Genomic DNA, 15000 nt, shown 5'->3' on the forward strand with positions numbered 1-15000 from the left:
AAGAGTGAAATATTCATAAAATTTTAAGTGCATTAACGTTTTAACAGCTTTAGGCAAATAAACATCATACATGTAAGTTGCATGATTGCAAGTCCCACTGACTATATGGCTGACAGGGTGAGACGAAAATGAAAATATGAGGTTGCCCTTCGGGCAAGCTGTTACTTGAGATTACTAGCCCGAAGGTCTGAGGAGCTAACCCGAAATTAAATTGTTTATAAAGAATTATCAGATTTATTTAATTATGCAAAATACGTAACAATTTTTCCATGAGCACGCGTTGGATATGAGATGATAGATAGACAATGAGGCGCATAGCACCGAGTTGGCTATAATCATTTCGTATCCAACAAGCGTGAGTGGAATAATTGTTTTATTAAGAACGCCCCCAAAATATACAAAACTAGACTACAATAAAAATAAAAAGGCCCAAAAAATGACGCATATGCTTGCCAAGTTTGTAGATCATGGTATAATGGCTCATAACCCATGATGGCTTAGCCAATCAAAACTCCAATGATCCAGTTTTTAATAAAAGTAATACCAAGCATAGAATTCTCCCAACTTCCCCGAGTGTTTAAATGAGACTATGGAAACACAGAAACAAGTCCTTTATTGCTTTTATAAAATATTTCTCAAAGATAATTCAACGAATGAAGGAAACAAATGAAGGAAAATTCTTCATTGAAATATATTTTCTTGATACACATTCATATTTCCTACCAGCCAATCAAAACGCACGTCTGACAGCATACAACCAATCAAAATTTGTGATGTCACAGCCGTGTTTTCGTACTCTCATCTAAGCACAGATATTGACCAATGAGAGTGTGCGTACTATCCTAATTATTTTATTAAATACAGTTGAACAGTACTGTTAACATGAATGAACATCATCGACAAATAATATTTGCTTCAATTAGTGTTACAAGAAAATTTCACAACTTATTAACGTTCGTCTACATCGTGCTTAATAGAAAATCAAACAGCAAGTTAACAAAGTAGCATTGTTTTATTTCGTTCTTCCTTGTGTGGAACTCTCTTCTACGATCCTCTCTTCTGTCAAATGTCATGAAGTTGTGAAACGCTGCCTTCGGCCCGATTGCAATTTGCATATAACGCACATGTAATGCACATGTACATGTATGAAAATTGTTTGGCTTTGTAAGACCAGAAAATTTTTGAAAAGCGCAAATGACTGTTTCAGAGTAGGGAGAGGACAAAATGCAGAGCCCTACTCCATGGAGTACCCTATGGAGTTCCCAAATGGAGTACCCTAAAAATACTATTTCGAATGCATCCTATTGATCCATGTGTAAGCAGCATCTCAAATAGTGCTTACGTAAGCCTCAACACCCATTTTAAACAGCATTGTTCAATAGTATTTAAGTCTACATGTAAGCACCCATTTTAAAAAGGTTAGCTTTCGATTATTGTTGTGATGGCGGGTTACTTCATGTAAGCTAACCTTTTTAAAATGGGTGCTTAGACTTAAATACTGTTGAAGAATGCTGTTTAAAATGGGTGTTGATCGAGGCTCAAGTAAGCACTATTTGAGATGCTGCTTACACATTGATCAACAGTACTCATTCGAAATAGTACTTTTAGGGTACTCCATTTGGGTACTCCATAGGGAGTAGGGCTCTGCGTTTTGTCCTCTCCCTTCAGAGTAACATGTTCAAACATGGGTGAAATAGTAAAGGAAAAATAATATTTACATTTTGCCCCCGTTGACAGTCAAAAATATTGTAAATTTACGGAAATCACAACACAGTTATTTTTGTGAATGTCATGAACGTTGCGAACGGTCAATTAAAATACCACTGTAATCTGAAGTCTGTCAACATTCGATAGAGTAAATTCTCTTCAAAACTCGTCAAGCTGACAAACTCTTCCAGAAGTGAGAAAAGTTCTAAATTACTCTAGTTGCGTGTTTTTGTTTTTATTTTTTTATTGGATGATAACATCGCCAATATTACAATATACACTGTATTATTATTATTATAAAAGTAATCACTTTATTAAGCCTCTCCTCAGTGAACTGGTCCCCATTGACGAGTCAAAATGTGTAACTCCACTGTTAGAATTTGAACCTATAACCGTCTTTAACTGAAATGTATTCAGTTGGGTCGAAACAGGTTTGTTTAATCCAGGCCTGGCCAACATGTGACAGGAAGTTATGACTATCTGACCCATGTTGTTGGAGGTGAAGGTTAATTCTGGTCTTTCATTGGCAACTATTCATGATAATAAAAGAAATTACTAATCTTTATTAACCTTCTGTGCCTGAAGTGGCCCTATTGATGAGTCCAAAATTATTGTCTGGCATGAGACAGTCGAGCAAAAGATACAAGTGTCATCCTTAACAGGGAAAGGGTCGTTGGCACATTTAGCTGAGCACAAAGTGCTCTGCTGAGTCATTACACTTCCTTCTGGTAAACTGGCCCTCTGGTAAATTAAAAATGATGCATGGTGGATGTTGTAGACACTTTCATTCTTTTTATTTCTTTTGTACAGAATTTCCTGTACTTAAACATCTTCCAAATGAAACAATCCTTTGATTAACTGAACTTTGAATCAACGATGAAATGATACAGCTGTATATAAAATGAATGCTACCTAAAAGTTAGGCATCAGATTTCATTTTGCTAAAAACACTAACATGTTAGCAAGGGGAAAAGGATTGTTGTTGAGTTTGACCTTCATCTGAAATACCAGGTATTGTTTTTCCATTTTTAGGCTCAGGTAAAACAACACTTCTAAATATCTTAGCTGGGAGGTTGTCTCCTGGGGGTGGGGAAATTCTACTCAATGGAAGAAGGCTGAACAAAAAACTAAAGAAGAAAATCTGTTACGTCTTGCAAGAGGACATTTTCTTTGCTCATCTCACTCTGCGAGAAACTCTGACGGTAAGTTAACTCATTCACACCTAAAAGTGCCCCCAGGCCAGTAAGTAAGTAAAATCGTCTGGGTAAAATCTACATTGTATATTATTAAGTCATCATCTCACTCTCAGTTGTGGATAAGGGTTAACCCATTGACTCCCAGGGGTTCCCCGTTGACAAGTAAAATCGTCTGGTGTTAGACAGAGTAAAATACTAAGTCTGGCCGGTTTAGGCCGTCAAAGGGTTAATGCCTTTGTAATTCAATTAGCACTGAACTGTATGTGTTGAACTGAGTAATCCTTACATTAACTTTGGTGAATAGAATAGAGTGAGTTTCAATTGAGTGTGAAAACCAAAACCAAAGTAATTACTTTTGCCAATCAAAAAGGATGAAGACAATCTGTTAAACCAATCAAAACTCTAAGTTATTACACGTAGCCGACACAAAGCATAGGAAAATGTGAACGCGCGAGCCCTAATTGGTTTTGGTTTCACTTCTGATTGGTTGAAAAAGTGGCACGAGAACTTTGAACCAATCACTGAGTGAGTTAATCATAAACCAAAGCAATTCACTACAACCGTAATTGCTTTCGACACTCAATTGAAAGCCACTCTATACAGGAATCAGTGGTGAATGTTGAAAGTGCATTGGGTGATCAGTCGTCTTTTTTGTGCAATTTTGATTTTAAAATCAGAAAATTTCCAGTTACAGTACCAGATTTGAGTGCATTCAGGGCAAATCATTTAGTTTCAATCCAGTTTTATTGCACAACCATAAATATGATTGTATTAATTTGTTTTTGTCCAGTTTTCAGCAATGCTTCGTCTGCCTGGTACTTTATCAAAAGAACAAAAGCTTCAAAAGGTAGATATCTCACTTAAATACAGTGTTGCAGTGAATTGTACAATCTGTCACCATCTGTCTTATTGTATAGCAAGCTCTTCTTAACAATAAAAAGAAACATTTTGATGGACAAGTTATAACACATTATGGTATCAAATGGTATCTGGCACTTTGATACAGTGTTCAGTAGTAATGTAAGTCAATATTAGTATAGGCACCATCTGTTTTATAATTACATATTGTATGGCAAGCTCTTTTTAATTCTTAACAATAAAAAGAAACATTTTGAGGGACAAGTTATAATACATTATGGCAAGTGGTTGATTGTTATTGTAAATCACATGTGTTGAGTGCAATTTGGAAGAAATAAGCACAAGTAAATTTTTTCAAAAGACTACCAAAATTACATGAGCCCAATTACATGTATTAGGGCGTGTGCAATTTGTAGTCTTTGAGAAAATTAATTATTATTTTATTCCAAATTGCATGAGAAAAATCATGTGACTACATATAATTATATGTATTGATAAGATACATGAAAAAATTCAAAATGGTTAAGCAGAAGAAATGCAATCAGGGAAAAATTGCGCCAGAGCACGTGCTTCATTTGATTGGTTCTGATCAAACCCTAGTGTTTATTAGCCAATCATACTCCAGAATTCTGATGCGTACTTAGCACTGGTATTACACTTTTTGCACTGTGTTACACTTGAACTGCACTGCTCTCAGCCAATCAGAATTGAGTATTTTTTCCTGAGTATTAGTAAGACAAGTAATATTTATTACTTTGCTATGCTTTCTCTCTCTCTCTCTCTCTCTCTCGCTTTCCTTGTACCGTACATGAACAGTTAAACATTGGCAAACAGGTTAAAATATAAATTTTATCTATTAACTTTAATGATCATTGCCATTAAGAATAACTTTGAGAAACTTTTTGTTGAATTTAAGGTGGATGAGATTGTTGACAATTTAGATATCAGAAAATGCCTTGATACAAGTAAGTGTTGTGAATTTTGTGACTGAGAAACTATATACATGTATTCATTTATCCGGCATTACTAAACACAGGAACGAAACAGAATATGCCGGAATGAGGCGGAATAACATCGGAATGAAACGAAATGAACAAGAAAGATACCGGAATGTCACCCAAACTAGACCCTCCGTGAGGGTACACTGGGTTGCCTGTGGTACATGCACCGTTCCAAACAATTTTTTTCAAGGTCATTAAGAAGTCATACCAGAAGAGGCCCTTTGGCTCACAGGTTCTCACACGTTCGTACCACGAAACAGATCTGTTCTTGCGTAATATGTAGCTCTAACAGTGCACGATATTGTTTTGGTATTGTCTATCATTGTAGTGCCACGGTAGAAGTCTTGGGTAAATAGTCTGAGAAGACATGTGGTTACTAGCAAAGTACTGAACCCAGAAAGATTGAAGAAAATAAATGGGAAGTGAGAAACATTGGCTTCTGGGCTGACATGTTGATAAACTTCTTTTCACCACAAGTTTAAGCGTGCCCGCTGAGCATCTGACAGCTTTGTAATGCCGAAGTTCACTGAAGTTATTACCTGTTCGGCGGGGTTAGTGTTTGGATGGGAGACCAAAACAATATACCCCTCATAAAACAGAAGCATCGGACCGAAAATACTATTAACGCTAACAAATGCGAACTCAGCAAGGTACAGATCTTGTTAGCTTGCTTTATGCAAAAACAAATATTGATGCAAAAGTAAATAACTATTGATACACAGTTTTTAGAAAGAGCAGAAGGAAGTCTCCAGGACGGTCGATCGAGAATAATATATTTGCGACATGAAAACAACATTAATTTTGAACCGTGAATATAGAATAGAAAAAGTTACGATCAGTGACAAACATTTTGGGAGATATTTGCTACGTTCAAATAAATCGCCAAATCGAAAGTGACATGGCCGGAATTCAGCGGGCGCCGTGATTAAGTTACCGCGGCTTGTTTACTCGCCAGACAGTGAAGCATCTGTGTCAAATGATGGCAAGATACCGGGTTTTTGTAAGTTTCTTTTTCTGTCAAGTGTTATAAAGTTTGACAATGAAATGAGCGAAGTCAAGAACAAAGATCACAATCGCCCAACTGCTGTTTATGCAAAGTCAAAATTTACTCTCCAAGAGGCATTCGACGTTATTTATCACCAGGTAATTTCATCATTTTGGAAATAGCAGCTACTTTATTATTCATCTGCGTCACAATTTTTCACTGATTTTGGGGCTCATTTTGTTGAAACTCAAGCACGCTTCCAACAGGCCTGTGAACCCTTCCTGCTTACAGAGCAACACTAAAAAACTTCTCCCATATCACATTTCAACCTTAAGCTCGGAAATTCAATACACAACATGATATTGTAATTCACAAAGGCAGAGAATACCACAGAATCCTTTTCCAGGGAAAAATTTATTGAAACAAACAACATATGTGCTCCTAGAGGCGAGAACCTCTTCCTATTTCATTGCGTGCGTGAAGGCAAGAAACTCAATCGTGTCAAATTACCATATACCTCAGGTAAATACATGTACATTGTTGTTGAAGTCCATTACTCGTCTCTTTTAAGATTCCACCGCCTGTATATCCAATTGACCTGCCATTCATGAGCTTCATAAGGGTATATTTTGTTCAAAGATCCACTAAAACGCCATTCGCGTTACATGACTTTCAACGCCGTGATTGCCGGTTAAGTTAATCATTCTACTGTGTCCACCAGAGAAATCTACGCATTTCCCACTACCCTCTCGATGCTAAGAAAATACACATAGAAGGCTCTATGCACAAAGCCACCACTTAGCAGGGGAGTGACAGGCAAGACTTTTACCAACACGTAAAATAACAGAGAAACTCACGAAATAAATCACAGATTCCGACTGGAAATTGTATGTGTTTTTGCCTTTTGTCACATTTGGAACACTTCGATCACAAGAAAAATTTGACAGGTATATCCATTGCTACATGTAAATGAGTAATTATTTGTTGTGCAAGTAATATCTTTTCGTGAACAAATGCAGTAGCAAGAGAAACAGAATGTTATTCTAATTGTTTTTGTCTATGGATCTCGGAGGCGGCTTTCACTATGCCAGTCAGAAAACCCATGAACATTTTTATTTCATTCTGACAGGTCAATTGTGTATTGACCAATCACAATCAAGTTGCTGCTTGCCTGCTTCCCACGACCCAAACGTGATGGAGATATATGGAAATAGATTCGCGCAAACGACCGGAAGATTCTTTTTCTCTTCGCGATTGTTAGCGATAATGCCATCAAACCTGAATGCAGTGTTTCCTTGTCTGAAGAAAGAAGTCAGAGGCACCGAAAAAAGATCGATTGTTGATAATATACTTACATGAAGAATTGTGAGAACATATCGTGACTCGTTCCAAGCCTTGTTACTTCCCCTTTAATGTACAGTGTAAACTGTTTTTTTTTTCTGTCAGTCTCTCTGTTCTGCAACACTAATTCATTCACAGTCTAGAATGATAAAAATTGCTTTTTGTTCCTTCTCATTCCGGTCCACACTCATCAGCTTGATTCTGGTGTCCTTCTGGTTTATTCTGCCTTATTCTGTTGTCATTCTGCCTTGTTCTGGCATATATCAGTCTATTCTGGTAATTCCGCTTTATTTATGACATTCTGCTTCATTCCGGTGTCATTCTGGCTCATTTCAGTATTTTCCGGTACCATTCTTGTTCATTCTGTCTCATTCCGGTGCCATTCCGCCTCATTCCATTATATTCCGTTCTGTTCCGTTCCGTTCCTGTGTTTAGTAACGCCCTCATTTATACATTGTAGTTACATGTCCAACTGATAGTACAAAAAAATGCTGCTTTTTGTCAATCCCTTCAAATGGAGAAGTTGTTAAATATACATGTAACACTAATAAATTGTCAGTTGTTAACCCAACAAATGCATCTCACTAAACAGATCATCATGCAGTTTTATTGAAGAATCAAATCACCCCGGCATATGATTTGCAAATCACTTTCCCAACCTGTGTCAGTTCAACATTTGCAGGAATGAAAATTAATGGGTTTCCGGAGTAGAAAATGAATCAGCACTATTCTGATTCGTATAGGTAATCGCATGGGGCCGAGTAAAATTAAGGATTAATATCACGCGTGTTTTCAGAAGTTGCTGAAATTGCCCGAGTCGCGCAGCGACGAGGGCAATTTCAGCAACTTCTGAAAACACAAGTGATATTAATCCTTAATTTTACGAGGACCCATTGCGATTACTTGTTAATAACAAAGAGGGCAAAATTTTCTTAACACTGTTGAGGCACCTCAAAAAACAGACAGCTAAGCGGAGTTAAAACACTCGTTCGCTCGGAAGCAAAACAACTAACAAACAGACAAGCAAGTCAACTTGTTCTTTGCGTCCAAAACGAGTATAGATGATTGTTATTTACATCCACTCGAGAGGAAAATACGAGTTTCATTCGTGAACAACTGTAACAACGATTAAACCAAATGTTAAGCTTCAATTTATTTTATTCACCTGTGCTGTAGAGGTTTTTACCACTTGCAAATACGCATCCGTAAACATAGCAAACGGTTTGTCCAAAGAAATCCACCGAAGTTGAGGTACTTGTTACTCCCATCAATGGCAAATTGTTCTGTGACCTTTTTTGTTGAGCTGCAAGATGTTGTGGTAAACTGAAAGCCCTTGACGAAAGGAATCATTTTGTTTTTCAACCACATAATCCCGCTACGCCAGGCGCCATGTAAGTCGATCCAAGTTTTAAGCTTTTCATGAAAAAAATCTTTTGCCCTTCTTCTTGTCACTCGAAAATTCAAATTCCAGATCATCTTTTAAAGCTAGTTCTTAATCTTTATGCCTTTTCGGCGAATGCAGCGCGAATTAAAAGACAAACTTCGATGAAGACGAAGTTGTTTTGCTCAAACAGAAGAAACCAACTGAATGTGGAAGACGTACGTTCAGCCAATCAGGACCGAGAATTTTTGGCGCTCGACCAATCGTGAGCGAGTAATTTTGCCCTCTTCTCAAGCAAAATTAAGAAAAAATACCCTCTTCATCGACCAATCAGCATTCAGTAATTTTGCCCTCTTTGTTATTAATCATGTAATCAACAATATCAGGAGTCATACAATGTTGCAACTGTACATACATGTAGTTTACCATACATGTAATTTGAATCCACAATTTGCAAGAATTATGCTAATGAACAACTTCAAGACAAAAGTCTTTTTTGCATTTATAAGGTAAAGAATGAGATGCATTTCTCAACTCAACAAGAAATGGTAATTTCAATACACAAAAAAGCACAGGTGGTTCTGTTGGTTGAGCAACAGGCTGCCATACGAGAGGTTGTGAGTTCAACTCCGGCTGGACCAACACTCAGGGTCTTTAAAGAACTGAGGAGAAAGTGCTGCCTTCACAATGATACTGTATCTGCAAATGGTTAGAATTTCAAGATAAGGCCCATACAATATTGCATCCCGCTAATTAATTAATGAAGAGATGCATTCATGATTTCTGTGAACTGAATGAATCAACGTCTCGAATACATGGAGCAATAATAACCTTGACAATGAGATGTGTTTGTTGCTGAGTCTATGAGTTGCCAAGACAATTTATGTGAATAAACTGACTGGACAATTTGAAGACAGGATGGAGAGCCTTTTTGCAACTGGGACATGTACATATGTACATTGGTAAATCATCTATTCAGGTGGTGTACTGTATTATTGGACAACCGACTTAAGACTGAAGGACCTGTGAAACCCATAGTTCACAGAATTTGGGAGATCTCACATTTTCAGCTACCTGTGTACTTTGTAAAAAAATTTCTTGTCCAGTGTCAGAAATAAAGGTGCATTTTTACCTCAGAATCATAGGAAGTTTAATTGTTGGAATTAACTTGGGTAGAAATAGAATTTATGGGTTCAAAACAAATCTGTACTCAAAAGCATGTTTAACAAGCCATCCTCGGAACAGGGTTGTCCACCTCATTGGATTTTTGAAGTCACTTAAACTTTTGGCTTTACACTAAATTTAACAAAACTCACCCAAATTGCCATATACTCATCAGGGGATGTCCTAAGGAATACAAAGGATCCCTTTGTTCAGTAAACAAGGTTATTATTTTACTATTATTTTACTTATCCTTAAAATACTTCAATCGGCATGTACTAAAACCAGAAGCACCGTAACACTGCGGAACACCCTGGAAGTAACCCAAAACCCTCAAGTTGGCTATCCCTAGGCTTAAAAACCAACTTAAGGCCTAGCTAGGCCTAGGGTTAGCCAAATTGAGGGTTTTGGGTTACTTACAGGGTGTTCGGAGTGTTCTGGTGTTCCGGGGTGTTCCAGTGTTCATGGTTTTAGTACATGCCACTTCAATCTGTGTTATGTACATATGACTTTAATATATATTTAAAATTGACAATAAAATTTTAATACACATTTTATTCCATGTAAATTATTCACCTTTTGAATTGTTCATTTGCTGTTTTTAGAAATTGGGCGTCCTTTTGAAAGAGGATTGTCTGGAGGTAATTTTGCCATGCAGCTGTTCATTTAATTTTCTGTATCTTGTGGTTGAGCATTCAATTGTGCTATGACATACATGTAGTTGTTTTCTGAAGTCTTTTTTCAACTAGTTAGCAGTAATAGTGATGTTCAAATGTTACCTCCGAGTTACATCAAAGGCCGTTATCAGTACACATACAGTTCACATTCAGGAAAGAAGTTACTTTATTATGCAGGCCGTCTGTTGTGTTCTTTCAACTTCCTCTTGAATGACATGCGGTCAAAAGGGAATCCCCTTTGACTGCATGCCATTTTTTACGCTGGACATCTTTTAATCTTACAGGTTACCCAAAAGAAGAGCGTGTAACTTTGTAGACTTGGATCATTTTCATTTTGTTATTTTTTGCATAAAAGCCTTGTTTAAGCACACTGATTAAGGTGATTCCCTTGCTTTGCACTGCGCATCTCATTCTGTGCACAACATTGCGACTTCGGAGATGGCGGGGTATCACGCCAGCCATCTGAAGAAAGGCAACAAAGGCTGCTTTTAAGTGGTTAAGGATGTTTCCAAGCCTGCACATCACCGCTACAACTTGAGACAGGACAGTCAACAACCGTAGATTTTCTCTGGAACAGAAAGTCTTAAACTCTCATTCATACTGAGAGCAATCTCACTTAAATATTAGCTTATAATATTACAAGATTATTAGTTATAGAAGTAATTAATGACATAGCGTTTCTTATGCTATAGCACTGACTATTGCATTATATGATATAGTTTTAATTAATATATATTTGTAAGTATACATGTATATAATGTATTATATATAATTATATATTACTGGAGCATCTGTATGTCATAGTTGTACTATTTTGTAAGATCGAACAATTGATTTTCTGTAATTTAGTTTTTAGGTTCTCCTTAGATATATTTTAATTCCATTTGTACGTCTTTCTTAAGAATGGAAATAAACGTTATTAGTATTATTATTAAAAGATGGGAGAATGTCTTGATTATCTGTATCGTCATTATGCAGTTACCTGTCTTGAAATGGAGATTTTCTACTTAACGATTTTGCAGTAATAACTGTCAAGACACTGTCAAACTAATTATGTTCTCTGTTAGGTGAAAAATCCTTAATATAATAATGATTTATTGTTAAACTGTTTCATTAAATGTATGAGTATTATTTTTCTTGTAATGGCCCATATATCTTACGTGTAACTTTTTCAGGTGAGAAGAAACGAGCCAACATTGGATGTGAGCTGATAACAGATCCTTCATTGATCTTTCTAGATGTAAGTACATGTACCATTAAGGGCAATCAGTCCAAAGTGGAGGTTAGAAAACCCAGAGTGTTTTAGCATAACTTATTTTTACCCTACATGCAACCTGAATAATTATTAGTAACAGACCAACAGCAATATTGTTACTTTCTGAAGAAATGGTTTCATGTAATAATTATGGTTAAGAAAAGCTATTTCATTTACCAAAATTTTGGTTTATCAACGGAGTTGATAATGTAAATTGACCACCGCACAGAGATTCTAAAAGCTGACGTTTCGAGCGTTAGCCCTTCGTCAGAGCGAATCGCTCTGACGAAGGGCTAACGCTCGAAACGTCAGCTTTTAGAATCTCTGTACGGTGGTCAATTTACATTATCAACTCCGTTGATAAACCAAATTTTTGTATACTACTTCCCCACCAACGCAGCACCACAGTTTCTTTAGAAACTACCCCTTCATTTATTTCATTTACCAGTTGAGCAATACATGTACCAGTAACCTCCAAGTTGTACATGTACATACTAATATAGAATAAATAATATTCACATGGTGAAGATTTAAGTAATGGATGTTGGTCATTATTCTTTGTTTAGTTAAAAATTATATAATTTATATCTGCATGGTACACCTGTAGATCACAATGTGGCTCATGTCTTTTGCTGGGTCACATTCTGTCTTAAGGACTGACTCAAACCATTTACAACATTTCTACTTTCAAGAAACTGTACTATAAGAAATCTTGACTCCTACTCTACAACATTGTATCACCAATTAAGCAGCTAATGTTATCTTACCACATAAACTAGACACTACTGTATATCGAAGCGTTACATGTAACTCAGGCTTGTTTAGGGAATTGATATACGATAAAGAGGCTATTTTTTGTGCAACTTTGCAATAAGGTGTATTTCACCTTTGTTGTGGGATGTAAAAGAAGGGTTAATCTGCCAGCAGCTCATGACTAGGAGTGAACAACTGGTACCTCACTTTGAGTGATCATTTTCTCAGATCTTGGGTCTGTTTCTCAAAAGTTATAGTTAAGTAATTACTATAACTAAGGTTGAATTGTATACGTCCCTGCAAAGATTCTTTGGAGGAGATTCAGAGCTATACCTATAAAGTGGTGTACACGATTTTGAACAAAATATTAGGTATCTTTGAATCTGCTTCCAAGAATTGTTTTTTTTTTTTTTTGTCTTTACATAGAGTTCTATCCTTGCCAGCATATATGCTTTTAGAAATAAAATTATATAGGGGTCACCAACTTCATTTTTGAGGTACATGTAAAATAGTTTAAAGACAAAATAGATGGCTTATTCGCTGATCAGTGTTGTCTTGGTTATGTATGAAGTAACAATGGGCACACTTTGTCAACCAAAAATTGTTGTTTCTCGTGTTATAACATATTGCTGTTTAATTGAAAAATGTGTTGCAGAGTCAATCCTTTTGGTAAGGCGATTTTTTGAAATTGTTGAAAGTGGTTAGAATTTCTAAATGGTGTTTGAATAGAGATCTTGCAAGGCCAAATTGAAGGCTGCATTTAACTTTGTTACTCCAAATATATATCTCTTCAGTTCAGTTCAGTTTATTTTTGCCACTTTTGTTATAATTAAATATAATTATATGTTAAACTACAAGAGATATTAAATAATCAATAAAAGAAAAGCATAAGGCGAGGATGCCCATATATAAACCATTAGGGCTTATTCGGGCTTCAGGCACCTCAAAGAAAAATACAACTATAAAATGATAATTTTAGGCGTGTCTTATCTAATTTGTAAGCACATTTATGTTAAAAAGGAAGAAGACAGACAAACAAAATAAGCAGAAGTCAGTTCAGGAAGACAATTTTTAATTTATACTTAAATTGAGAAACTGTCAGCATTCTGAATTTCTGTATTGAGAGAATTAAACAATTTAGGTCCTTGAAAGCGTATTGCAAACTGTCGGATATTTTTCCTAGGTATAAGGCATTGGAGTTTCTGGTATTATAATGATGAATTTTATATTTTACATTCAACTGTAAAACTAGCTGTCTATTTATAAGTCATCTTGTGTGTCTCGAATTAGCTTACATGAGCTAAATACATTGAGGCTTGAATAGAGTTGATTAACTGAGGCAGTGTGGCCCAGTGGTTAGGGCTTAGGGTGCTGGCCTTGAGATCCGGAGATCCCGGGTTCAAGACCCGCTCTGACCACTCGTTGAATTTGATCCTGGTAGTCCCTGGTTCAACTTCCCAGCTGCACTTGTAAATAGCCAACTGGTTTGCCTCCGGCCAGTTACGATTCTTAACAGTTGTTGTTGTTCTGTTCCATCGTTTCATTGTGTTTCATTAGCCCTGAAAAGCCCCTTTGGGGAGCGGTCAATTAAGTATGTATGTATAACTCATGGACACCTAAAGTGCCGCCAATTGACAAGTAAAATCGTCTGGCATTACACAGAGTAAATTTATAAGTCTCACTCTCGGTTGCACGGGGGAAGGGTTAAATGCGGGACATACATGTAGTTTTTTAGTGGACCTAGATATTGTTAATCCATTTACACCTAAAGTGCCCCAATTGACCAGTAACATTGTCTGGTGTTAGAAAGGCAGGAAAGGGTTGATGTTGATGTGTAATGGCATATTTTATGCATTTTCAATAATTATAACTTTACTATTAAATATTTTCTCTTATAAATTAGGAACCAACATCAGGTCTGGACTCCAGCAATGCACTTAACCTAATCTCAACACTAAAAAACTTTGCTGCAAGAGAAAAGAAAACAGTGGCAGCCTCAATTCATCAGCCATCAAGCCAAATCTTTCAATTGTTTGATAAGGTTTTGTTGATGTGTGGAGGACAGGTAAAATTTTGTCTTATAACCTGATATGAAGCAAAAATTGGGTTGTGAATCACCGTCGAAACGTCTTTTTTATGACCAAATGTTTTACAAAATCACTTCTTCTACGTTCAACAGTCTTTCCCTGATTATCATACACTTCATGTATGGTCCCGAGGGAAACAGTTACCGGTAGTTTTGTTTTCCTTAAGTGCTTTGTTAGATATTTTGAGTATTCCTTCAATGATCGCGGCAAAACATCCGGAGCCGGCAACTGCGATCACGGGCACGTGACGAAGAATCATCCAATCACAGTGCTCGTTTTTTTGAGTGAAAGTCTAGGTATATAAATACATTTTATTCGATGGTTTAACATATAATACGCGCGGATATTTTGCGAGTTGCGTAGTATACCAGCAATGAGCAAAATGTCCGGGAGTATTATATGTTAAACCATCGAATAAGAGATTTATTATTCCACTATACAAAAAGGTGTTATTTTGCTTCAATTTTATTTGGTAAGAGTGTTTCTAAAAAAATGCATCATCTGTCCTTCCGGGCGCTTGCGAACGATGTAAACGGCACAGAAAGCCAGCCAAATGTCCTTTATTTCATTGTATAAACGAAATGACGAGAGACAAGCG

The 15000-nt window shown here is 36.5% G+C and overlaps 1 protein-coding gene across 2 annotated transcripts in view; it reads left to right on the top strand.

Annotated features, from left to right (window-relative positions):
- Positions 1-15000, top strand: part of LOC138051916 (uncharacterized) — a 34075-nt gene that overhangs the window by 3928 nt on the left and 15147 nt on the right. For both annotated transcript variants that reach the window (XR_011132940.1, XM_068898223.1), the window contains exons 2-7: positions 2740-2909; positions 3694-3750; positions 4678-4726; positions 10236-10271; positions 11483-11547; positions 14219-14380. Coding sequence is in view for 1 of the 2 variants with exons in the window: in XM_068898223.1 (XP_068754324.1) it covers positions 2740-2909; positions 3694-3750; positions 4678-4726; positions 10236-10271; positions 11483-11547; positions 14219-14380 (539 nt within the window). In the remaining variant the exon portion in view is untranslated. The remainder of the gene's footprint in view (positions 1-2739; positions 2910-3693; positions 3751-4677; positions 4727-10235; positions 10272-11482; positions 11548-14218; positions 14381-15000) is intronic.

This window comes from Montipora capricornis, chromosome 6 (genome assembly GCF_036669925.1).
Source record: "Montipora capricornis isolate CH-2021 chromosome 6, ASM3666992v2, whole genome shotgun sequence".
Classification (NCBI taxonomy): Eukaryota; Metazoa; Cnidaria; class Anthozoa; order Scleractinia; family Acroporidae; genus Montipora; species Montipora capricornis.